We start from the raw sequence: 27,867 nt of genomic DNA, 5'->3' as shown, positions 1-27,867 counted from the left end.
ATAATACTGTATTTCTCATTTTGATTCAATCAATAAAATAAACTGATTCCTATAGTAAGTCTTTTGAGTCACCATGTATAAACAGCAATTCTGAAAAATATCATTGCCTTGATAAACCACAAATGTAGAATCATCATAATATATTGCACATTTCAGAAAGGATTTTTCTAGCAAAATTTTGAGATGACGTCAAGTTTTTGGAAGGAATAAACATATTAACCATTTATTATGATCATCATAAACTTAAAGGTTTCACAACAGTTTCTAAATTAAATTGGAAAATAAAATTTTAATTTCTCTCAAAATTTTTGATGTCAAAGCGGATTCGTAAAAGGTATAGAAGTATGTTATGTAATAAAATTTAATAGCATTTAGTTTAAAATTGAAAAAATTAAAACAATTTTGAGGTTCTAGGTATTCCTGTTTGGAAAATATTTGAAAGTGCTTTGGAGCCTCTAGTATCTTTTCTCAAGTTCTTATAATAATTGAATTAAATTTCTTAGAGAATATGTCATTTGTCAAAATCAGTCTTAACAGGTACCTTATCCCTCTTATCTTAGCAGGTACTAGCCCCGCCCACCCACCCTCTCTTTTCGTGGAACGTATGTCATTTGCCAAAATCGGTCTTATTTTAGCAGGTACACTATCCAATGACGTCATAAAATCAGGACGATCAGACAAACTTTGGTTAGCGTTTTACCATCTACACCATATACCTAAAATGGATTTAAAATTTCATCGGTCCAAAAAAGTTTCGAAAATTTGTAATATAATAACAACTACAAATTACAGGTAGAAAAACAATCAGATAAACAATCAGACAAACAGACGGACAAGTAGATTGAAATGGAAGACCTATTGTTGCAGACTCTTAGGGAAACATGAAATTAGCCTTTCATTGGATCTATACTATTTAGTATAGATAATGTCCAAAAGTACTGCATTGTCATGTCTATCTGTCACCTGTCGTCTGTCTGTCTGTCTGTCTACTTGTGTCTATTTTTATCTCCGAAACTGGTGGAGCAATTGTTGTCAAATTTTATATATACATATTGAAAAAATATCATGTAGATGGTAAAACACTAACCAAAATTTGTCTGAACGTACCTAATGATCACGTCACTTCAAACTTTTAAGAAGTAAACCTATTTAAATTTTATAAAGTAAACTCCTACTATTCTTGTAGTTTGTTAATACGCTATTATATTTTACTTAGACAACTGGGTTTTCGAAAAAAAGAACATACTGTGTAACATTTTACAGTTTCACTTAGAAACTACAAAACTGATGATTTGATATCTCGGAAATATTTTAAGGCTATCATAAGCATCAGAAATTGTTAATCAAAATATATTTGTTCATGTTTTCAAAAATATTGATGACAACGTTTCCTATCTAAAATCATATCTAATATGCATAACATGATGAGTGTGGTTTATCAGTTCAATCATATCTTTTAAAATTGCTTACACAGGTGTATCGAAAAAAAATGAAGACATTTATTTTATTAATTAAATTAAAAGCTATTGTTGAAATGTTGGGGACGTCGTCACAAAATTTTATTATGAAAAACTCACTTGAAATGTATGTATCGCATGCTTCTTTAACTCGAGTTCAACAATTTAAACATTATTGATTTACAAAAATATTTTTTTTTAAATCAAAGTTTATGATTTATCTAAAACACTGGATTTACCTGATTGTACTCCAGGAACCAAGAGTGTTCTGTCTAAATAACATTAGACTAATTATTTATATATTCTATTTATTTAGTAAACTTTTAGATGCCATCATCGTTATGAAGTGGGTCAACAAAAAAGAAAAAATCCACTATAAACTGTAAAAAAAAACAAATTGTAAAATTCAACTACACAAATTTTATTTCTTTACAGTAGCCCATTAAAAATGTTAGTGGATTATGAAATCGCAGAAAAAAAAACAGTTTGAGTTGAGGTGTGAACTTTTCAGAGTTATTAGAGTACAGATAATTTTTGTTACTATTTTAGCATCTACAACTCTCTACTTTTGTAAACTATATGTTTAATTAAATTGTCAGGTACTAAAAATCAAAATATTTATTTCAATGTTTTCAGTTATTTTTAAAGTAAAAGCGCACCTGTTTCATAAAAAAGTTATCTTTCACCTTGTTCTTCTAGTATTTTCTGGAGACATTCACTTTTTTTTAATTGCTTGTGTTTCTTGTAACATATCTTCTTTATTTTTCAAAACCATGCACATTATATTTTCGGATTATATTTTCAAACATTACTTGCAATTATGTGTATTGTATGTAAACGGAAAATATGTTGTAAAAATTAAATGAATATGTATATATTCCTTAGCCATAGAAAATATTTGCCGATCTTCAAACTTCAACAATGCAAGGTTTTGATCGCAATGTGCACAGTATTTTTTGCACAATCGTGCTTTTAAATTGACTACAGTAAAGTAAAAGTATCTGCTTAGTCACTACTCATACCATGGTGTGAGTGTTAAAAATATGTGAATAAAAAGCAGTAAACAATAAAGTGGAAAAAATAAAAGCATTATTACTTCCCGAGATTCTCGAACGGATCGTAATAAGCTTCATCCAGCGAATGGCTAAATTTTAGCTATAAGTATAGAACAGCACAATCTTCTCTATTACTTCAAAATTTGTTTAAAATCACTTTAAATGAACGATTCTTTTTATATAATTAGAAAATCAGTGCGGTAATCTAACATTACTTCATTGGGTAGGAAAATTTAAATTTATCTCACTGTCGTAGATAATCGTTATTTATAATATAAGTGAGATATAAGTATTATTATGTGTGAAGTTTATTCGCAGTGGGAGCCACCCGAGTACGAAAATAGAACGTTAGCTCACCTGTACCGTACAAAATTTTATCCACGACCTAAAATAATTTTGTGTACAGTTAATTGCTATGCATGGAGCTCCACAAAATATTACTCTGCAGATTGCTTGTTGAAAAACTTTGAGTCCGTAAATGATGAATGCAAACCTAACTCTTCAAACCGGTCGTGCAAAAATACACTTCATCATAATGAAAAAAGCTTCACTTCCTGTCAGTGTTTAACATAAGTATGGTGTGTCAGTCTGGTTACGTAAATAAATCAAATAGCAAAAACATTAGGGAGGCTGAGGAAAGTTGTTTTCGTATTTTTGACACTTATTTTAACCATCATTTAACATTTTTACCCATTCGAATGAGAACAAAGAAATAATCGATTTATCCAGGGTATATTTCAAAGTACATTTGAAAATCTAAATGAACGATAAATCGTACAAAGGTCCCGCTGCACATTTCAAATAATTTTGTTTTTAAGAATGGCAAGAAATGTGCGCTTTCGTATTCTACAAACTTATGAGACTCAACACACAAAAAAGTATAGCAAAATTTTGATAGTTTGATTCATTATTGTTGTTGAAGAGCAGAAACAGATAGGTACATGGGACATTATGGTTAATGTTTTATGAACTGGGTTGAAATAAAAAATTGAAATTCTCTTCCTGTATATAATTTTATATCATGGGATATTTTTAATGGATGTCCGTAACACCAACGTACACTTGATGAGTGATGAATGAGTCATTAGATTACCGATACCGATATAAGGTATTTAAATTTTCCGCTGATATATTCTTTGGCAATTTACATTCAAATGATGGAACAATCGAAGGTTCGGAACATCTTTTAAAGATGCCCGTATTCAGCCAGAGACCACCACTTGAATGTCATGACTTGTATTTCGTGTTTTGGAACCTAGCTGCATTTAAAAGATATAACTTTTTATAACTTTTTTATGTGTTTAAAATAAAAATAAGTTAAACAAGATAAAGCTAACTGTCTTTGTATAAAACGTATTTAAGCCAAGTAAAAATTTATGTGTAGTTGCGCATTTAAAGTTAGGGGACTCTTGATTGTATCAAATAACACATCTTTTTTTTCGAAGTTGAGTATAAGTATGAACTTAAAGTGTTGCAGATAGTGTCACCCACTTCGGTATTAGTTCATAAAAATGAAAACCAAAACCAGAGGTTTACTGTTTAAATTTCAGTTAAAAAATACCTCAAGAGCTTTTTTGTGGAAGATAATATTCCCATTAAAATTCTAAAATTAATTTATTTTTATTGTATAATTACGAATATGAATTATCCACTAAAAGAAAAAAAATCTGGACATACAATTTGCAAAGTTTTATTGTCAACTGTCATTCTAGAACAATTTTGCTATATTTTAACATCTAATTAACGAATATCTCTAGTTTCCTTACCCCTACTTATAGCATCATCCTTGACAAGTTAATACCACATCAGAAATGCAACAACTAGCATTAAATAATTATGTCTACTTTCATTCCGAATAGCAACCTGCTTGATCAAAGTTTTTCAGACTTATTTGCTGAAAACTTTATTTTTCACGACTCCAGCTAATATGCAAATTGTACCTTGGGGCAACTATTTGGTTGAAATCATGGTACAGTTACGACTAGATCAATTTACATTTAAATTGTATTTTCGGTCATCTGGAATTGTTGCCAAGTCGGGACACATTTTTCTCTAACTTGGTATAACTTTACTTTCTTATTTGCTGCTCATTATAAATGCAGACAGACATCGATGTAATATCCGATATGTATATGGTTGTAATAAGTATCTCGCATGAAAGTAAAACGTGTAAACCTTCTTTGACCACTAGGGGGGGCGATTGGATGGCGCTCATTAAAAAAAGGTAAATTGTGAAGTATGAACTTTATGTTGGGGAATTTTCAACTCACATTTTATCAAGTTTTTTTTTCAACGTGGAAAGAGTTGTTTATGACAGTTGATGCGATAGAGAAGCTAGTAATTCTTGCGAACGCCGTTGCTTTGAAACTTTAAATGATGATCTAACAAATAAATAAAATTGTGACGTGAATAATACGAGAACGCGCTTGTCCAACATATTTCAGTTACGTGGTTGCGTTAAATTTTCCTACAGTTCTATAGTTGTTTGCTGCGATCGATTATCTTTTGAATTTAAATGATTTTGGTGATGTAATTGCAAAAATTAATTATGTAATAATTATTTTGTTGTTTAAAATTAAAAAGAGGCGATGATTTTATGTTCTGAGAATTTTGTATAAATATTAAAACAATTCTGAAATATATTATGATTATTAACAAAAAGAATTTATACAGCGACAATTACATTTAACTACGCACAAATATCACTAAACTTTGTAATCGTAAACTGTTTTTTCTAATAATTTAACGACATAATATACAACAACTAGATACAGATTTAAGATAAATTTGTGTTAATGTAAGGTACCTAAGCCAAATATTGCCATCTTAAGGTTTAAAATTTTTTGATAAATTAAGTTTTAGAACCTGAAAGCTTGAATTAGTAACTGTTTTTTCTTAAAATAAAAATAAATTTGGAAAAAAATGTCAACAGCGATGGTTTTTGGGCATTTTTATAAGTTTATAAGTCAGCCTGTATAACTAAAACAAGACGTTCTGATGTTATCTTCTATATCTATACCTTTTGATATATTTTTAATAAAGTAACGCCATCATTGTGCGGGGTTTTTTTAATATTTGACTAATAATTTTTTGAGATGACGTCATCAAGTTCTTGAGAGGATGAATTAATAAAATTTAGCCATGTGCTGTAAACATTAAATCAATATTTGTATCTTACTAAAATTTTAAATAAATTCATTATCAATGAATCATATAAGTCAAAGCAAAAATAATTGAATTGAATTTCGAAATAATAGATAAAACATTAATGCGAAATAAAATGTAACATAATCTTGGCATGGCGTTACCATTTTTTTCTTAAAAACAATTATTTATTGTTAATTTTATTTGCACAGTGCAAAATAACACATTATTTCCTTTTTCTGCAATTTCAGGACAATCAGACAGAATCGATAAAATAAATTTCTTCACCCATTAAAGTGTTTTCGATATCTGCAGAAATTTTTAAACAAAAAAATGGAAAATAAATAATGCAGAACCTAATATAGAGGAACCTAAAATGTGTATGTGAAAATAACTGGTCTAAGTCTAAATAGCTTAAATAGGCAGAACTATTTTTTGACTATAAATAAGTATAAAATATACCTGAACTATCCCGGTTCTTCGGAAAATGATTAAAATTTGAATTCAAGAAAATTACGTCAGATAAAAAATTTAGTTAGTACCAATCACATTGTAAATAGGACACCCTACTCGACACGTTTCAGAGCAACTGCAAGCATTCCGTTTATATTGATATAGAAGATTTAATTTAGATTTCGTTTGCGAAAATCCGAATGCATACGGGAATAATTCAAGGCGCATTCATAAACCATAAATACAGGAGTATGTTATTTTACAAAATTCTAGTAATAGTTAGTGTACACAATTTTGAGGTGATGTCAACAAAGTATTGGTGGGGATGGTTAGAGGAATTTTGGTTAGCGTTTTACCATCTACATGATATTACTAATGTAACCAGCCTAGTAAGGCGTAAGAGTTATAAAAAAAATAAATTTAGTTAGAAAAATTAAATTATCCTAAATCGGGTAGCGTAAATTTATCTGATTTTCTACCTGAGAAGTGTTAATCACACATCACAGAAAGGTGGGAATTCTCTTACCCTTCGAAACTTCTCTTTTCGCAGCTTGAGGGCACGGAAACACTCACTGGTACCACAGTTTCAATGCACTATTATTTTAAACGGAAGGATTGGCCGCAAAGCTCTCGAAAAGAAAGTCCAAATTTAAGTTGAAAATCGGTCACTCTTATTTATTTGTACACACTAAATCAGTTAAAATTACAAAGAAAGCAAAAGGAACAAATGAATCATCGCTCACCGTGATTTCCACAAAATTTAGAAAATTAAAAGAGAATTTAAACACTGAACAAAAATGAACACTAAAATACTTTGAACACAAATTAAAATTAAAACAGCAAATTTCGCGTCAAGAAGGAACGAGTCGAACACTACAAAATCCCGGCCAAACTGATAAAAATTGACCAAACTACGCTTTTATTATTTCGCCAAAAGTGGAGACTCCACCCGACGTCAAAAGGGGGCTAACAAAGAAAAACGAATGGGATGTAACCCCTGTGTTGAAAAGAAGTGCCTTCTCGTTCTCTCTCGAACTATACCAGCAAACCGCCCAAATCGCCGTCGATTTTCGTATCAAAAATTAGTCCCTAACATTCACATTATAAACCAAATCTATCGAACAGCTCTTTAGAGTGGCCACTGGCTTAACTAGGATAGCCAGCCATAGATCTCAAACCCATCAAACCTTCTGTTACCTGTGACTCTGTTTCCCCAGGTGAAATCGCAAACTTCATTCCATCTGTGGTAGGCTAGATCTATGCCTGTCATCCATCCGAATTTCCAACCTTTTCTTTTACCAAAACATCTGTACATATTTACAAAGCGAGGGAATCGCATCACTCAATTTTGATAAGGGGATTTCTCGAACAAAATCCTTCTCTGCCTTTGTGCCCATCCATCATGGTCGCTATAAAACTGTGCCGTTTTCTTGAAATTCAACAAAAAGAGCTAGGCACGCTTGAGACGCAATTTATTTTCTAACTACTCCTTGGGAAAAGATTGAACATGTGGTACCATAAACTTAACCCTAGGATCCAGTACCACATGGGGAGAGGATGGGATATAGCGAGATGGGACAAAAGGAAGTATATGGATCTATTTGTTGGGATTTTCTGGGAAGGTTCGGAAGAGGTGATTTTTATGGGGTCGTTAACAAGAATTCGACCCATGATGGACAGCTGAGACAAATCAGCTCGCCACGATTGTGAGATTTGGGGAACACGTGCAGTGCACTTGTTGCACTAACATACTTGGAAAATTTGATACCAATCGGTTTAGTAATTTCGCAGATTTAATAAAAATCAACACTGACAGACGAAGAGGACAGACAGACAGATTGCTGAAAACAGCACACCTATTTTTTCGTACTATAGCATGTCATGGAACGTGGAGAAGACAGGAAATATCCCTTCGTTCAATGGATTCTATTACAATACTTCCTTCGCTTGTGCTCTGGAAGTGAAAATCGTCTTTTAGCTAACTTTCGAAAAAGTTATTTTTTTTGTAACTACTCGTATATGTAACATTAAAACTATTCTCGTATTGTTATTTTTGTATCCACTAGAATTTGATTGCCTTGTAAATTAAAGAGGTGTCAGGAGCGTACTTTTACATTTCAGGACAATTTTAAAATTCGTATTTCATTGCCAAAAAAAAAAAAAAATTGAAGGAGTAGTAAAGAAATAAAATGTGACGATCAAAGGAAAATTTTCGATTTGTTATAATTTTGTTTTTAACTACTTTACTAGTTTTTATTTGCCATTTCTTTTCTATTCTCTCAACTCTAGCAATTCTTTCAACTACAATCCCTACATTTATAACGAAACCAGTAACCAGTAAGAGTCATGTTACAATTGCCATTGACTGACTCTGTTGTTATGCTATCCAACTCGCCATAATTCCATAATAAATTATAATGGATACAGAAGTACTAATAGGTGACTATTTAATCTACATTAAAGTACATGCGATGGACATATTTCCGAAATTTCGAACCAATATAAAATTTCACATTAAATGATCGTATTACAACTTTTCCCTTTGGCATCTCCAGGGAAGTAAAAATAATTTCATCAGTTGGAGCTTTTCTAATAGATTGTCAAGTTCGTAGATCTATTCTTGAATTTATCCCCATTTTTTGGACACTGTATATTAATTAATCTATCAAACTGATTACACACGAATTTGTGGAGTAGTCATGCATTCATAGACTTCTGAAATTAGCATTTGTGTGACATATACATGCCATGCCACATTTAACACAGACTGGAATCTATATATTATTAATTTATGTTCGTATCTCTCTCATTTGTTAATAGTTATGTTTACATGATAGTAATCTTGACAAACAGACCTCCTATTTGATGGATTTGATTTTTTCATTACTTTTTTGGGAATGCTACGATTTCATCGAACATCAGTTGGTTTTTTCGTTGCTAGTATACATCTTAAAAATTATTTATGTTAATAAATAATTATTGTTAAATTAAAAATTGGCTTTATCAGTACAATATGGTGTGAAATTAACCAGACAATTTTATTTGTTTTCAACTATGCTTGTTCTTAAAAGACTGCTTTAGTGGTTATTAAAAATAATTACACAATATGGCATAATGACATTCATTCATTGACCTCCTTCGGGAAATTTTCTCCTAAAGGAAAATTGTATTTGTATTGTCGTTTCGTATATTTATTTTTTTCCAAGAAGTTAGTTCAGCTAATTTATTTCTAATCATGTCAAAAATATTTGTGAACCACACGCATAAGTAATGGGTTCGGAATAAAACAACCCATTTTAGTAAATGAGACAAAAATAAGAAATAATTTACGTTAATGTGTTGTGTAATTGATATATGTATTTTTAAACAAATGTCACAAAATGACGACCTAAATTTTCCAACTCTTAATTTCTAATTATTATCGTTTATTTTGTGTGCAATAACTTTGGAATTTTATAAAAATTAATGTAACTTGTACTAGTGAGTTATTATCACTGTTATAAGATACACAAAACATACTAGATAACTTATTTCGCCAAATTACTATTCAGTACAATAGTTTTGCGTTATTATTTAATTGAAATAATTTATTAGTTATTTTACCAAATTTTTTTAAATATTTATTATGTAGTTCCTGAGATAAAGGAAATTTTTTATTGTACAGAATCTGCAATCTAGCAAAAATTAATTAAACAAATGAAATAATAACAGTTAAGTTATCACTAAAAGCAACCTGTTGCTAGTTGCTTCTACTAAAATTTTTAACATACTTATTTGCTGTAAGATTTTTATATTTCTTTATATAGATTAATTTTTGATTTGATTGACTTTTCTAAAATTAAAAAAAAAATTACTTTGCACCAGACTCTCAGTATCTCACTATTTTTCGTATTTTAACGAATTAAGTGTTGTGGAAGGAGCTTTTCTTAATATATTGGGGAAAGAACAGAAGCCAGTAGTGCAATTACTGTTTACTTTTTACTACGATTTTCATAAAATGACATAAGGAATTAGAAAAAACAAAAACACAAACAAAAAACTTTAAAAATTTATTAAAATTGACAGTTGGTTACTTTTAAAATATTGTAATTAGGGTCTATTTGACGGATGGGTTCCATGTTTTCTCGATTTTTTTATAGTTCGTACGTGAACAATTAATTAGATCTCTCTTTTCCATTTGTTTATTATCTACTATTTGCGTGTTCTTTTAGGGTGATTTTATTAAGTAAGTAATGTCACAAACTACTAGATTGATTGTTCTGAAATTTGAGATGTATTTTAAGAATATCGTTTACACAATAAAGCACTTTAAAGTTTATCCGATCACTTCTAAAGTTAATTTCGGAGGTCTTCACGATCGGAATCAATACATGATCGTTTTCCGGGTTGGAACCGTGTAAATTGAGTTTTGGGCTAAACGTTTCGCACACTTTCATAAGTGGCATCTTCAGGAGCAGGGTTAAGAATAAAGCAAGAGAGCACAGTAACCAGTTTTCTTTAATTTTCGTTAAAAGAAATTATTCATTATTACTAATGAAGGTAAGTATGAAAAAAATGCATATCATAGATTTCAAAATCACGATATATTTAACCAGTTCCATGCATACGTATCTGATGAAAAAGGATACCTTTGCACTCAGCTGGATACTTTTAATCGTTGACTTCCTACAAATGTTGCAAATCTCGAAATATTTTACGAATTTTAAAAGTTCATACTAATACTATTACCACTGCCTCTTTTCAGCTAGATAAATCTGATACATATTTTATGTGTATCTGTTGATCCTACATAAAAATTCTGGGTTCTCTCATGCGGTAAACATTTATTTAGATAAACTGATTCACGATGCACTCACCTGCAGTGTGCTTATTGGGTGCAAATCATACAAAGAATTATTGCTGTAGAACTGTAACTTGAATTCCAGACATTCTTATTTTCAACGACACAGCATACCTACATCGTGACTTACATGTATTTATTATCATCACCACGAGTGAAAATTTTATTAGGAAGCTGGTAGCTGTTAAATTACAACATAGCATGATACAATCAACAATGGATCTAAAGTGGCTACTAATCAAAGTCTTTGTGTTTTTTCACAATTAGCATAGTTTTTTTTTTTCATCTTCATATGTAACTATAAACCTGATGTTATCTAGCTTTAGGTAATTATGTGCTCTTTTAAACTATTAAGCCTTTGGCTCAGAACAAAACTAGTTCAACGCCTCTGTACCTCTACGGTGTCACGTCCACAGTATAAATTAATTCATCAACAACATAATTCCCGTTTAAAATAATGTGTCATCTCGTAAAGTAATAGCCAGTTAGTCTCAACAGAATTCTTGGCCTGAATTTACATAATCATGAATATAAGCAGCTCGAGGAATGACCCCTGCGGAAATCCTCAACCCTGAAACATTTATTGTTATTTTCTCTTTTTTTTTAAATGGCAAGTGCACCGCAAATCCTCCACTTAAACAAGTTCGTTGCAACCAAAATTTACCTGACCTAAGTCCAGGGTCTTGCCCATTTTAGAGCACTTGTGCTAATTGTTCGCAACAATTTGCACTTGAACGATAACCACGACTTTTTTTCATTGTTTTGATTCCCAAAACGGAGTTTGTTAACCGCAATAAACAAGAATCTGGCCCAGATTCTCGCGAATTTAAATTTGCCATAAAAACGATTAAATTAACGATTTCAGTGAAGTAATCGATTCTGATGATTTATGAATAGCTATTTTAAACGTTTTTGTGGTGCTGGCAAATTAGCTAGATAAGTAATTGGGAAACATATGTTGTCTTTTATTTTTATGATGGCCAATAAATTGGCAAACTATATCATTGGTAATTTACGGTCTGTCGAGTCATCCTCGTAAATCAAAAGAACTCTTCGGCACACTGTGAAGTTGTTGGAAATAGAAACGTCACTACTATCAAAGAGGAACCATTTGTTTTGTTCCAGACAGTTCGGTAAATCCCAACTCTTTTTCTTCCTTCCAACACGACTTTGCTATCAACATAAAGACTGCAAAGAATGTCATTGAATTAGCATAAAATCCTCAAGTAGGACAGATACAATCGGTTATTAGTAAATAACAATAACTGTATAGCAGAACAATAAATTCCGAAAGTGTTATGCACCCACCAGTGGTATGTACCACACGAAAAAATTGTCTAACTTATGTGACATTATAACTGTATTTTGTGACATCGAGAAGGAAAAACCTGATGTAAAACTAAACTTCTACTGCATCCTCATGTAAATTTATCTACAGGGTTCTAGCAGGCTAGGATTAAGTCCTCTCCAACGGGTCAGATGGGTATCAGCCTCTTAAATTGTGATTTATTCATCTGGTCTGGACCGCAGAATTTATGTAGCGCTAAATTCCAGAAAAACCTTCAAGGGTGTTGGAGCGGACCGAATCACCAACGGAAACTGAAGACAATTACACCAATTGTTAATTTGTTCAGACGTGGAAAAAATAGGCTTGAAGGAACCATGCATAATTACAATATGAGAACATAATTTGCAAGTAAAAATGAACATATCCTGCTAATTCAATTTGCTGAGGTTACGATATGTCTTCCTGAAAAAACGTGTCTTCGCATACGCCGGAAGTGACGAATTTATGATATCTGATCAAAAATAACATGAAACGTTTCACTACGTTAAATCGCTTAGTTAACAAGCTGTAATTATTTTTAATTTAAGGACATCAAAGGTAGTTGCTCTCCAGGATTCTTGCACGTTTTATGACGTCATATCTTGCAGGCGGCTGCCTCGGACTCTAAGGAGCGAAAATGCTGAAACTATTGCAGAGATTTCAACGATCGCTGAAGACGGCATCCTATTTTCAGAGCTGACCTTGTCATTGCATGGAAGTCAAGTTTACGACTTATGCAACGCAAGTTGTGGAAGTCGGAACGGTTAAAAGTGAAATTGATCACGTAACATATAAATTACAAGTGCCTTGCACTTGAACCTGATACAGGCTTTCACTTTTAATAAAAGCTTACAATTTTAGAGGTTTTATTCTGTCGCGAGATACCTTTGGGCATGTATGGGCACGCAGTGGTAACTGAGCAGCTAATTATAGAGAATTTGGTGATGGAAAAGAAGAAACCTTGATAGCTATCTGAATTGAATTCTGTATGTGGTTGTGGGAAAATGTAGATATGTATATAGAAGTAATTATATATAATTATGTAATATATCTATTTTGCATAAATACAAGAACGACTTTGAAAATAAAAGCTCTATGGAGTACGAAGCGTTCCATATTTTCTTGAGAAAAAGTCTAATAAAAAGTATTTTTAATTCGGAAATTTTAGAAGCGATCGTCGATTTTATATACAGAGTGTTCATAAAATTTCGCACAAAATTCATAATTTCGTTAATTGACGCTTTCTTGAAAAATTCTTGGACAAGTCTATTGTATTTTTTAAGACGACAGGCCATAGACCAAACAATTTGAATGATCTCTCAAGAACCGAATTCGAAAAGAAATGGCAAGTATCATACGGGATAGGACAATTAAAAATGTTTACACACGTGCTGGTATGTGCCAAATGGTTGGTGACATTGACGGTAGCTTTGTTGTTGCTTTATTGTAGAACTTCGGTTCAAATTGTATTATTAATAAATCGAATTTTTGTTTTTCCAACTGTAATAGGACTTTTCTCAAAAAGATGCTTATGTAAGGAGCCACTTTTTTTTCGGCGACCATTTAAGTAATAAAAAGTATATCAAAATCCGAAAGCAAAAGTTTGGGCTACCATTAAAAAAATTGTTGATAATGTCAATGTGCAAAAACGGTTGCCTACAAAATAGGAGTAGTATATTATGTGACAAGTTTTCTAAACGCTTCTTTAGACACAAGTTTATTTAACCACGAGCGGAGGGAGTGTTTAAAAAAGAGTGTCTAGAGAAGTTTATAAATGTGTTACGTACAAAGCTTTTTCTACGACTTCAAATTAAAACTATATTTATCGAAACTCTGACATTTACAAAAAATAATATCTAACGTCATGAGCATCATGAAGTATTTGTTCAACTATTGTTTAGTCACAGCCCGTGTCAGTATTTCTAAGTTAACACCGTCAAGATGTCAACTTAAACTCACATTTTAGATATGCGAGTGGAAAAAAGAAATTTGACGAAATAGTGTCATTTTAAAAATAAAATTGAGCTTTTCGAGGACTTTTCAAGAAAACACCATTTAATGGAATATGAATTTTGTGTAGAACTGTATCAACTCTCTGTATAATATATTTTACATAAATATAAATGGTTGTATATTAATATATTTTCAACTTAGAAGCTGCGATCAATTTTATAAATGTATAGGATATGTCAGAAAAAATTTCTGATGCTCTGATGGTGATACTTTTTACCAGGGGAATCATCCAAGGTTTATGTGGTATATGCATTTACCTAATGGCCGTGCAACTAGAATCAATGGTTTTAAATTACCTCCATTGTTTCAGTTCTTTACAATAAAAGTAACTTCTGACATCTCTTTGGGACTTTTTATTTATAAGTCAATACGTGTCAATTGTACTTTCGGTATTTTTTAAATATCCAGTACAGCTTCTGTTCTTGTTGGTTTCTATAAATGATTATACGATCGAAGTAGGTCATGGAGGTGTGTCGCTTATCACTTTATGCAGATTTTACTAAATGCCCAAGGACTCACAACAGATACTACACGCATCTAAGTAGTTGCCTAAATTCTTCATATCTTATTAAAAAATAACACTAATTCATTACAACAAAAAGAAACAAATTTATTTTGGTTAAGCTTCACAATAAATGTGGAAAATGTTCACCATTTTATTCAAGGCACATATTCACTCTCTTTTTAATATGAAAAATATCCTGTAACATCCTTTCGTCAATACTTTGGAGCCATTGTTCAATTTCATGTTGCAACGGGAACTCTTGACTGCTGAGGAAATCTTGTCAAAGATGTTTGTGAATTTCGCTCAATTCGTCTCAAATAATCAACAACTTCCTCAGATACTGAAGGTCTACCAGGAGATTTCCCTTTGTTGACACTGCCAGATCGAACAAATCCGTTGATTGCATCTTTAATGTGAACCTCTAACGATGTTTCTTGAATGTGCAAATCAAGGTATTTCGCCAGATATCCTTGCTTACAAGCGGTTACACCTACTCTCCGTTTACGAGAATAAGGCATAACAATAAAGGTGTCTTGTTCAACAGAATAAACCATTTTCACTGCCTTCGCTTCCTAACGCAAAAACAAAATTTTCGTACGCAAGCACCAAGAGTTTCGAAAACGCCTGTTTTGTTGTTTTGAGCTTGGATCAACTACATTTACTGTAATTCACACGTGAAAAACATTAGAACAATAAAAGCGATGACTTTAAATGACAGATGAAAAAAGTTGCACTTGACATTAATGACAAGTAACAACAGTCATAATGGGGTATAATTTCTGCGAAGCGGGATTTTTGAAATCCATGGCCAACTACGCCCTTAAAATCATTTGTAAAAACGCTGTATAAATTACTGAAACAATTTCATAGGTTCTAGCAAAGATAATGACTCGGTTTAAGAGAGCGTCGAAGAGACGGCAGTTTTATTTACCTTTAGGTACGTTGTTTTATAAGCATTTGTTATGTTTGTAAATGTACTTAGTTTTTTTTTTTTTAACAAGTGTTGCCTTCTTGTCGTGTCAAGAAAAATAATCTAACTTAACAAGCTAAATATTTAGTTATAAAAAGAGTAGTTTCCATAAATTCTGATAAAACCCATATAGTACAGAATTATTAATTCACTGCATTAGAATTTTTTAGATTTGTTTATACGGGGTGCCCCAAAAAATTAATGACTGAGTCAACTTATTTTATTGATTAAATCAAGAATTGCAAAACTGCATATTTTTAAATCTTGTAGACGTTTTGAATTTATTCTAGGCCTGGTAAATTGTTAATCAAAACATATCTGTTTATTCCCCTCAAAAATTGATGACGTCATCTAAAAATTTTGCCGAATAAATTCTACCCAAAATGTGCAAAATATGATGAGTTTTTACTTGCGATTTATCATTGTATTCATATGTATTTTTTAAATTTGCTTAAACAGGTGGGTAAAAAAAAAATAATGAATGAGTCAATTTATTTTTTTTATTAAATCAGGAACGACTCACTCCATTTTCTCAGAAAATTTTGGGAATACAATACTGTTAATTTTAGTTACACTGCACCAATCCAAGCTGATATACGTGTCCTTGTTTTTTCTTGTACTGGTAATACGCTGTGACTACAATTCTTTTGTGCTGTGACTAGTATTATCCATGTTGATGACGTCGTCAGAAATTTTTTATTGGTCAAATTAAGAACGAGTCACCCTATTTTCTGGAAAATGTGAAGAATACGCACGTATATATTTATATAATAATGATAAAATAAAAATTATAATATTCAGAACATTTTGTTGATTGTGATTTAATTAACAATTTTAGTCTTGCGTGTTTAGAAGACAAACTCATTCAAATCAACCTAATTTCTACGTCACATTCTTTCGATGTATAAATATAAATAAACACTGAGTGTGAGATTGCTATTACCTAGCGTTGAAGAACAAAGGTTGTTACAGATGGATTTTTTTAAGTTCAAGATGGTGAGTCATCAGAATCTGATAACGGACCGTCAGTCAGTAGCGTAACATGCACACTTCAGAAGGGGGTGGTTTTCAAATTTTTTAAAATTTGCTGGACGTCACTTCATTCAATTCGGTGGCTGTGACATTGACCAAAATTTCGATGACAAAGGTCGTTATTCGCTAACGATCAATACCCTGTATGTCTCCCATGGAGGAAAGAATATAATATATATATTCGGTCGTCCAGGGTGTCCAGTGTGGCAATAGCAGGTAGAATGCTTTGCCAGGGACGTATTTTAAAAATTTCAGTACGTAGTCTAACATTTAAAACTTGTTTTTCTTTGAAAAAATATATTTGCAGGACCAATAGGGGTATATGTGGGTTAAAAATATATAAAATGTAATGAACAAAAAAAAAGTTATCTAAATGATTATGCCCTTTCCTTTTTATGAGTCTCAATTCTTTAAAATATAACACCTATATATGTTTGTTGAAGACTAGAGAGATCTTTTTACAATCCGTCTAAACCTTCATAATCACACCACAAAATTTTAGTTTATACAAAAATAACACAAGCTGTGAAATTTTCAACTTTACCGGTGCTTAACTGATATCAGAAAAAGTGCCAGAATTTAACTTTTGTAAAACGATTGAGCAAAATTCTAATATCACTGCAAAGACTTCTCTCGATAGCCTTTGCTTCAAGCAAACTAAATGTGGGTTAACTTTACATTTAACTATCTTGGAGACATTTGAAGAAAAATATACAGAAACTTGAATCTATAGATACAAATGTATAAAATTTATATAATGTAACTCTTTAATTGATAACTCTTTTAAAATGTATTCAAGTAGGGACAGTAAACACTAAGTAGAGACACCCATAGCATACTGCTACAAGAGATATAGTGGTTTTCATGTTTTGAATTTTTGAATACCGTCGTCTATGAACAAACTAAAGAGGATCTTAAAAACTTACACCGCGAAGGATAAGCCGACCCTGTTTAGAGAAGCGTGCCAGCCAAATATAAAAAATAGCCTCTATTTAAGTTTGGGATGGTGTTATAAATTTCTATCTAATAAGCTGAATTATTTGTTGACAAGGGTAGTGAAAAATTCAATGTCGTAAACCCACTGTGTCCAGTATACCTGAATAACGTTTGAATCTAATTTATCCGTGTAATTTATCTATATTTCAAAAACTCCATCTCAGAAAATGTTTGTTCCAACTTTTAGTTTTTTGTTTTTTAAATAATAGGTATACTTATTGTAAATTTTTGAGGCAACGTTTGAAACTTACAGTGTTCATAGTCACGTAGAATTCTTATGAAGGATGAATAAACGACCTTGATATCGAATAGCTTATTGTGGAAAAACAGCGTAAATTGCCTGTTAAACTGTTAAGAATACAATAAATTACCAAGCACTCTCTAAGAAATTTACGGCAGTCCTTGTTAGTAGAATGATGAGTTCAGCGCTGGACTGCTGAGTCATCTATGAATTTATTTGGTAGCCCGGTGGATATCAGAAGTATGCGAATTTTTAATTAGCTAACAGAGTCGCTTAAAAGCTGTTATCCTAATCCAAATTTACAACAACAAATGTATCAAAATAAATTTGACACAGCTTTTTGCCAACCACTTTAACTTACATTAATATCTTTTTCTTAGGGACCTCAAAAAAAGATTTATTTCTCTTTTAGTGTGTAGGCAGTCTTCCTATCTCTACACGTCTGTACCAAAATAACATGTTTTTCCAATTTAAGACAGTCTTGAAATATTATTTGCCAAATTAAGATTGGCACCGTTTCATTATGACCTGATGGCTCTAGGTCAGTGTCAACGTGGGAAGAACAAAATGCAAAACGTTGTTCCGCCAAAGAATTAATTATCAACTAAAATAATACCTGGAACTTTAAAAATGAGTGTGTGTAGGGGTCAAAGTACGACTTCTTCAGAGATAAACTTTATAAAAAATATGCTGCGGTTTGGGGCTTTTGTTACGGTTCGAACGTCGACATTCACAATGGTGGGCTAACGTGAATATGCGGCCCAAAAATAAAAATAACAATAACTAATTGCCTTCTTAAGTTTGTATAGAAAACAAATTGGAAATTCTACATAAATATCACGAATTTATCAGGCTTTCATATTGCATATTTAATGCTTTCGTCGGTGCTTTTGGACTTTCTGCAGTCGACACTATAATCCTTTCGTAAAGAAAAAAGTAAATTAAAATTTACCTTAAATTTTGCTGATGCTCTCATCGTGTTCTGTCCTTTAAAATGATAAAATCCGTATTTTTGTCTGAAAGTGCTAATTAATTCATTTTTACAATTCACGAATTATGTTAGGTGTATAATTTTAACGTTGATGAAACCAGTAAGAGTGGTTTAAAAATAGCATTAGTACACTATCTTACTGAAAGATATAATTCGTCTCGGTGTATTAGCTGATCAGAGATAATAAGCCTAGGAGGTTTCAAAATTACGCAACAGTCGGCAGGTTGATGCCGTAGGTGGCCCGTTGCGTTGCCAATTAGGTAGTTACTTTTGTATTTGGTCTGTATCCTTTTTCAGTTTTTTTTTTTTTTAGAATAATCTCCACAAAAAATAGTTAAATGTTGCTAATAATCCTCCTTAATTAGTTGCTGTTGTACTGTTTTTAATCACCACTGGAGCTTAACCTTAGCGATAAGACCTGTCAAAACACTGAAAACTGAACTAAAAATTTGAATTAAGAGCGAGGATTAATTTTGTTTACTAACTTTTTCATTTATAGTGTATTAGGAGATAAATATGGAATGTTGTCCTTGATTAGACAGCTCGCCATCAACAGATGCAATGTAAACGTTTAATTATTATAATTAAAAGAAAATCTAATATGACCGCCAGATTCAGGTTCTGATGGAAGGTGTTGGCAAAAAACTTTTGTATAATTAAAATTTTCCGGTTGAAATTGAAGTGTCTATATTTCGACCTTAGAAAATGATGACTTCTAAGTAATATAATGGGAGGCATCTGAAGTTTTTTTTTGTTGCAGAAACAAGTCAACAACTTTAAATATCATTGACCCTTTCAATAACATAAGTTCAGTAAACGAAGCAACAAAAATAAGAGACCATTAATCAGTGTAACATATCGTAAAAAAATAACACTGTTGCATTTTATAATTTATAATGTCAAGTTACTCTTTGGGACTTTGTTTTTTTTTTAATCTAATTGTTATAAAAATATTTGTTTTACACATTGACTACATAGCTTTATGTGTTATTATTATATTAAGAACATCGTTTTAAAATTTGCATTTCAATGGCGTTGCCATGGTAATTTTTGACACATCCTTTTAACGACAGAATAATGTTATGCCGTTGTCGTATCTTAATGGTATCAGTATCCTATTTTATATACATATGGAAATAATTCTAAAATTTTTCCAGATGTTTTATTACACTAACAGTAAAAAAAAACATGTTTTCTTACTGACGTTGCTACAAGTAAAGTCTTCTGGAATAAAAACCATTTTGACACTTTTATTTTTATCTGTTTAAAATTTGCATTTTTTTCTGCACAAATCAAATTATATAAGATTCGTCCCAAAGTCGTGTCTGAATTAATAAAACAACTGCTTTTTTAATAAGCTCGCAGCTTACTCAAAAGGAGTAAACCAAAAAAGGTGTTTACAAAAGAAAGTTAGGGACCAATTTAATGTTTTTTCGAAGTTTCATAGTTCGTAAAAGTAAATCTTTTGCTTATATTTGTCTGTCTACCATCCTTCTGCTCCTATGTTGTCGACAAGCAGTTAATGTTCAAAACTACTAAACAGACTGTTGTCAAAATATAGGTGTATTTTAGGATTATTGTGTAGATGGTAAAACCCTAACCAAGTTATCATTCTCAATCTCCATCAAAAAAATATAAAATGTCATATAAAAATTTTGCTTAGTAATTCCTATTTAAAATGTGCAAAATATATAATATTTCTACATCTGTAGTTTATTAATCCACTCTTACTTCTAACTTTATTTGAGTTCATTCCTTCCAAAATATGAACAATTAAAATTTTGGAAAGCAAATCTCACTTGAAATATGCAGAAAAGCTGATGGTTTCTTAATCCCTGATTTATCTTTATTTTCTCGAAATTCCGGTTGTTATTACTCATTGGTATCACATTGTACAACTATAACCTATAACATTATGATTAGTGTTGCACTGTATTTACAAAATGATTATATTTCCCGTCAGAAGAATGTTAATTATGTTATCTAGAAAAAATATAAAATAATTTTTTCTTAAAAAATACAAATCTCGATAGATTATTACAGTTGTTTTATTTTTCAGATCTTGTTCCTTGTATCAGGATTCAAGCACATAAATGTATAATTAAGATATATAGATTTTTTATTTTCTCAGCAACTGTTCTTTTAATTTCGCTAAAACATTTGCAAAACCTAACGTTACGATTATTGTTGCATTGTATATTCCAAAATGAATGTACAGGGTTTCTATGAATAATTATAGGGTCGAATTAGGTCATGGAAACGTGCTGCCTCAGTTTTGCACTTTACTAAATGCCTAAGGACTCACGACAAATACCAGACGTATGTGTATAACTGGTTGCCTAAATACTTCATATCTTATTAAAAAATAAAACTAATTCATTAAACAAATTTATTGCGGTTAAACTATGTCAACTATGATTATGATATCCGGAAAGTTTTCTTCTGTATACATAATGTCTAAAAAATTGACTGAAGTTCCCTCGACCTTGAAGTATAAAATTATAAAATTTGATTTTCCAAAATTTGATTAAACAATAAAGGTAATACCAGTCACAATGTAAGAAAAAATAATTATCTAAACTTCTTTAGACGGAACTTCCTTCACATCTGAAGTCAAACCATCAAACAAATTCAATGTTTTAGAACAAATATTGTTAACAAAAATGGGATGACAACTCACAGATGTAGATCTCACTCGAACTCAGCGGACAGACCTCAAGACGATTTTACTCACACAGCTACGACACATTTGCTTCGCATGTGCGCCAGATATTTGTTATATCAAACATATAGCGAATATTGAGTAAATATTTTTGTAAAATAATAACGATGACAACTCAAGGCGGTTTCATAAGTCACAACTATTTTATAATGCTTAATATACAAAATTTTGAGGGGATGTCTTCACATTGTTGATGGGGATGATTAGACGCATTCTTTATACAGTCACTATAATGGTATAATGGTACCCTATGGATCAATTCTTGGGTCAAGTGTCTTTATATTTGTGTTAATAATTTATTAAAATTGGTAAAGAAAATATTAAATTGTGTTGATAATACTAGCTTCATTATTACAGGTACAGACGTTGGTGATATTATTAAAAGGGCACAATATATTCGACAATGCAAAAATGGGTAAAACAAACTATGCATAAACAATGAAAATATTGCTTCTGCATTTTTTTTCTACAATTTTCACTAATAAGACTAAAGGTGTTACGCTAGATTGAAATAAAACGATTCTTAGGTCGCCAATTCCTTCAAATTATTAGGAATCGTCTTTGACAATACTTTAAAATCGAGTTTTATATAGACCATTCATTTAGGCTCCAAGTTATCCTCCATCTGAAAATGTATCGGAACAATTTAATGATTCTACAGTAGGTACTTAAAACAACACTATGATTGGATAATTTTCAAAATCTTCTAGCATAAGCTATTTTTCACTAAGTATTTATTTTACGGAAATGGGTAATTGGAATTGTAGTCAGAATAAAAAGTCTCTATTCTTGTAGGTCCGCGAAATTTTAACGTTATTAAGTTTATCTATCTGGCAAATCTTCAACATTCAAGACGTTCAAAATTGTCAGAAGATGCCAAAATATAGCTCGGAACTCAAAAAGTTTGACAAAATATTATTTATAGCTAAACTTGAAGGTTGTCTTGATATTTTCGAGTCCAGAGTGTTCAGGTAACGATCGAAATCATAAAACAAAGCTTCAAAAATTAGGTTTCTAAAGGTTTTGAACGAATTTCTTGAATCTACAAACACCAGAACAGAACCCAGTGATCTCCTTTTTATAAAATAGGACGATTCCTAATATCACCAATGCGTCAAGACGTTCAAAACTGTCAAAACAAGCCCAAATACAGCTCTGGACTCATACATTTTGACAAAACATAAAGAAGTTTACTTTTTAATTCCTGTACATTTTTTAACAACTTGGACTATGACATAAAATATTATTATTATAATTATCGATACGGTTTTATTTTGAAAAAAAAAAATGTTTTTATGTAAACCATATACTTCTATATTAGAATTTACAAATAGTAAGTGGAGTATCTGTAGAGAATATCAAGGACAGTATGTATGCGTAAAACGAAATTTACATCTTTATAAAGTGTTATTAACGTATTAATTTGCATGGAAGCATTCATAAGCAAAATTGGTGGCAGCTCGCCGTCAACACATTTCTCAAAATTACTCTCCAAGCAATTCTGTAGAGCAAGTTGTGAATATCGTATACAGGTATTATAAACCTACTCATTTAAAAACTGGAATATACATAATTTATCTTATTATTACTTTTTTTTACAAATGATCATATTTTGTTGCTTTTCTTGTATTTTTCACTGTCTGTAAAAATTAAATAAGTTTCAACTTTTTTGTGAGGACAACTATGTCGCATCTAATGTGCGTACTGTAGTACATTAACGTAATAACTGCTAATAACACATTGCTCAGAAATTTTTTAAGAATATATATCATGGATCATTGCACAGAAAGAGATTTTTTATTTGCAAGAAGAACTCGCAGGGTGGTCACAATTTAAAAAATATAGCACCGATTATTATAGCATACTGAAAGTATTGAAAAAAACCATTAGTACTCGCAATTGTTTACAAAAGCGACGACAGTTCATTCATTAAACTTTGTGAAGTTACACGATAGCTCGACCTAAAAGAGTGGGTGTTTCATCCTAAGAAACTCAGACTCATTAATAATATTATGAAAAGAGATTTTAGATAAAAAGAGAACAATAGATATTTCCTTAACCATAATATTCGATTTAACAACACCGCAGGATATGCCCGAGCGTATGCTTGAAATTGTTTATTTTTTAAATTTAAAACGGTTAATATTTTAAACTCAGATAAAAATAGAAAGCAATTAATATTTCATCCTACCCACTATGTTCTTGCTTAGATCAACGTAAAATAGTATTTTGTTTTTATTATAGTTTGGAATTTTGTGTTTTTGGAGTAAACCGTTGAATGAAAAATAAAATCTTGATTCATAATTTTACTTTCATGGTCCAGTTATTCTACGTAAAGAAATACATATTATACGTTTGCAATAGTTTACATATACGTTAGACCACTAATAGTAATTTAATACGATTTTGAGAAAAAATTGTCAAACATTTTTTTTACTCGCATCTGACACAAATTTGTATGCATATTACTCGCAGAGTATATGAACATAAATATTAGATAGAAATTTAGAGTAAAATTAAATGATTCGTTTTCAACATAATAAAATTGAGTCTTTCTGAAAAAAAGTGAAGAGACATTTAAATTTATTTTTACGATAACCCATATTAAGATTTCTCTGAACATTTTACGATGACGTCACCAAGCTTTTGGTGGGGATAAGCCGACAAATTTTGGTTAGCTTCTTATTATTTGCAGGGTATATTACAATTACACGTAAAATAGTTATTTAATGATTTTTTAGGATGACGTCATTAACTTTTCGAGAGGAATACATAAATAAATTGTGTGTATATTATTCAACAATTGTAAATCTCAACTCAATTTTTGTATGATTGTAATACACGATAAAGTTAAATAGTAATGAACGTACTGTTCATAATAATGACCTATAGCCTTTTTAGATAGATTTTTTAAGTAATTCGTCACTTTTTTGTACAGGATATGTATTATAAAAATTTTGGGCGTTCTACCATCTCAGTCAAAATCTTCTTAAAGTATTCTACAATTTCACAACTAGTTTCTGAAATTATCAGTTATAATATATTAAGTGCATCGCAATGTTATCGATAATTTTGAGCAACAATAACTCGAATGCTTGTTGCATTGAAAACGCACGAGTGCTTTAGCACGAGTGCATTTTTCTTAGGCAACAAGCATGAGAGATTATTGTTGTTCAAAATTATCGATTTCATTGTGATGCACGCAATATATTCAACAGATTATTGCAAGAACAAACATTTTAAAAATAATTTTATAATGATTTACGAAGTAGTTTGGTGTGCGATACTATGGCGACGCAAGTAAATAAGAACAGCCATTTTGCAAAATTTGTGTGGGTTTAAAAAACCATGTCCAATTTTCGTTTTGGTCGTAACACGCCAAAAGAAATTGATGATTCTATTACAAACATTACGCCGCTAAATACGAAGAACTCACGAAATTCAATCTGGAGGCAATTTGAGAAGTTTTGCGGTGAACGCAAATATGTTTTTGATGGAAACACTTCCACGGAAAAACTAGCATTCATCCTCAAAGATTGGGGGTACAATATGAAAAAAGTCGATGGTAATGACTACAAAGAAGCAGTAATAAAAACGATGTGGAATGTAACGGCAAAGCAGTTGCAAGAACTGTATTTCAATAAATTTGGTATAAAGTTTGATCCTTTTGTTGACCTGGAATTCAAGGGTAGTAGAAATGCACGCGACGCAAAACGCCGGAACCTACAAATACAACCGGAAAAACGCAAAACTAGTTCCTCAATTTTGACTCTAGAAGAATACAACAAGATTCTAAAGATTTATAACGAAGACACGCCAGATGGTTTACAGAAAATGTTTTTTTATGTGGCTGGATTAGAATTAGCTTGGAGGGGATGTGAAGGTGTTAACGTTACTATCAAACATTTTAAGGAAGAAAGTGATAATTGTGGTTTGCCTACGGGGCGAATAGAATACAATTGTATTTTTTCCAAAACAGCTCAAGGAGGTAGCCATAAATTAACAGACAGCAAATGGCTTGCAACAAACACCACAGATCCTAGAATTTGCCCTGTTAGGTAATTAAATACTGTTTCAAATACAAAATAATAATTATTTTATTATTTAAGGCTCTACAAAAAAATGCTGAGCAAGAGAGGTAAACATATAACCACCGATCGTTTATTTTTAACGCCAAATCCTGCATGGAGAGAACCTAGTTCTGTAGGATGGTTCAAAAATTCACCCGTTGGAAGGAATGAAATGGGGAAATGGACAAGAACCGCCGCAGAAGAAATAGGCATCGACATAAAGAAAAAGAAGATTAGTAATCATTCATTACGGTCAACTGCAGTGTCGCAACTTGCAAAAGCGGGAGTCGGTGAAGAACAGCTTATAAAGATTACCGGTCATGCCAATACTTTCTCCATCAAACCATACCTTCAGCTCGATGGAGATCATCATTATCAAATGATTGACAAATTACGCGCCAACTCAACGGCTATGGAAGAGTCTAATAACAAATCCACAAATTGCGCACCGTCTGCTTTGGTACAAATGTCTAAAAATATAGTTACTACTTCACCAAGCACACAAACCCCTGTAAATTACTACAACTGTACCATAATTAATTACAATTCTTAGTTTCATAATTAAATATTTGGTTAGTAACCTCTTGTTTTTTTTTGCAATTAACTGGTACTTGCTTATCTTATAGTTGGCACATCTGGCTAGTGATAATTATCGGTAGTGGTAATTGCACAGTGTGCAATTATCACGTAATTGTATGCTGATTGGTTGAATTTACAAATATTGACGCGTTTGATTGGTCAGTTGACATCATGTGACATGTGAGTGCAATAATCTATCTAATAAAATTGTCAACAAACAGACGGGCAGACGAAGTCGAACCCACATTTTCTTGTTCTACAAATTGTGAAACATTAAATCGGATTTCGTCAAAATGATCCTATGTAAATTATGCAATTTATTTCAAGATTAATAAAACGAAATGGACTCTTTAATATTTGACCAGTTTTCCATCTTTCTTATTTTAAATATATGTATTTTATATTGTTTTTGTAAAGTTTATGCACACTGAAAATACGAAACTTCACTAGTAGATCATTTAATCAATTAGCCGGACATCTTCATATAAATCTTAATATTATCTAAAGACATTCCTTAGATGATATTAAATATTTCTGTATTCAGTGAGTCATTGATAAATCCTTATCTATTCAATTATTAATTAAGTAGTTCAGCAACATTGTTTCAGAATCAAGAAAATATTTTATATTTAATAACAAACTGTTTATGTTGTTCAACGCCTAACTTCTATCTATCCTTTAAAAAGTGTATCTTTTTTAATAATTTCGTGATTCACAGACTTGCGGCTATCCATAAAAAAAATGTTTTTGTTATTACTAATATGAATTCGTTAATAACAAACAAGGTTAAGTCCTAAGGCTGAAGAAATATATCACAGAGTGTTAGATGTAATCTAATTACAGTAGGTATATTGTTTTTTATATCAAATCAGATCACGAGTCTACATTTTTTCCAACATTTTTACATTTAATAAGTTTAAATAGCACGAACGACCTTGCCAACGACCCGACGAACCTAGAGGAAATTGATTTCTTCAATTTTAAACTCTTGTTGTTTAGCAAGTTTCATCAATTCCTCTCTCATATACATCTCGAAAATAGTATGGAAATTGCTCGCAAACATGCCTTTAAGCAACTAAGCAAAAAATATTACTTCGCTTAACCAGTAAAACGAGTAGGAACAATATTATCGGATACCTACTTAAATGGAAAATATTATTGACAATAACCGTAACATAAAATCTAACGATTATTGACACCATTACACTAATTGATCCGAAAAAAATAATCTTAATCGGTATGCTTCCCAGAAACTAAAATTATTTTGGTGAAATGTATCAATTTGACGACTTATCGCAATTTATGGGCAATTTAGCCCACGCAGAAAAAGGATAACAACACATGTAACAAAAAATGTTGTTGCATTACGATAACTCCACCAAAGCACTGGATTTTTTCGCACGTCGAAATAATCAAATACCAGATGTCATTTTTTCCGGTTTTCGATTCGATGAGATTTTTGTCAGTAGACG

The 27,867-nt window shown here is 31.3% G+C and overlaps 1 protein-coding gene across 1 annotated transcript; it reads left to right on the top strand.

Moving 5' to 3' along the window:
- The first annotated feature begins 25,192 nt into the window (after positions 1 to 25,192).
- LOC135133057 (uncharacterized) lies at positions 25,193 to 26,396 on the top strand. The gene is made up of 2 exons (XM_064061308.1): positions 25,193 to 25,804; positions 25,856 to 26,396. Exons 1-2 carry the CDS (start codon positions 25,296 to 25,298, stop codon positions 26,367 to 26,369), a joined length of 1,023 nt encoding a protein of 340 aa, XP_063917378.1. The 5' UTR covers positions 25,193 to 25,295; the 3' UTR covers positions 26,370 to 26,396.
- Positions 26,397 to 27,867: the final 1,471 nt, after the last annotated feature.

This window comes from Zophobas morio, unplaced genomic scaffold (assembly GCF_036711695.1).
Source record: "Zophobas morio isolate AGI-343-1 ecotype UQ-CSIRO unplaced genomic scaffold, CSIRO_AGI_Zmor_V1 ptg000021l, whole genome shotgun sequence".
In the NCBI taxonomy this organism is placed as follows: domain Eukaryota; kingdom Metazoa; phylum Arthropoda; class Insecta; order Coleoptera; family Tenebrionidae; genus Zophobas; species Zophobas morio.
Note: the sequence above shows the minus strand (reverse complement) of the source record. Positions and strands in the feature narration are given on the sequence as shown.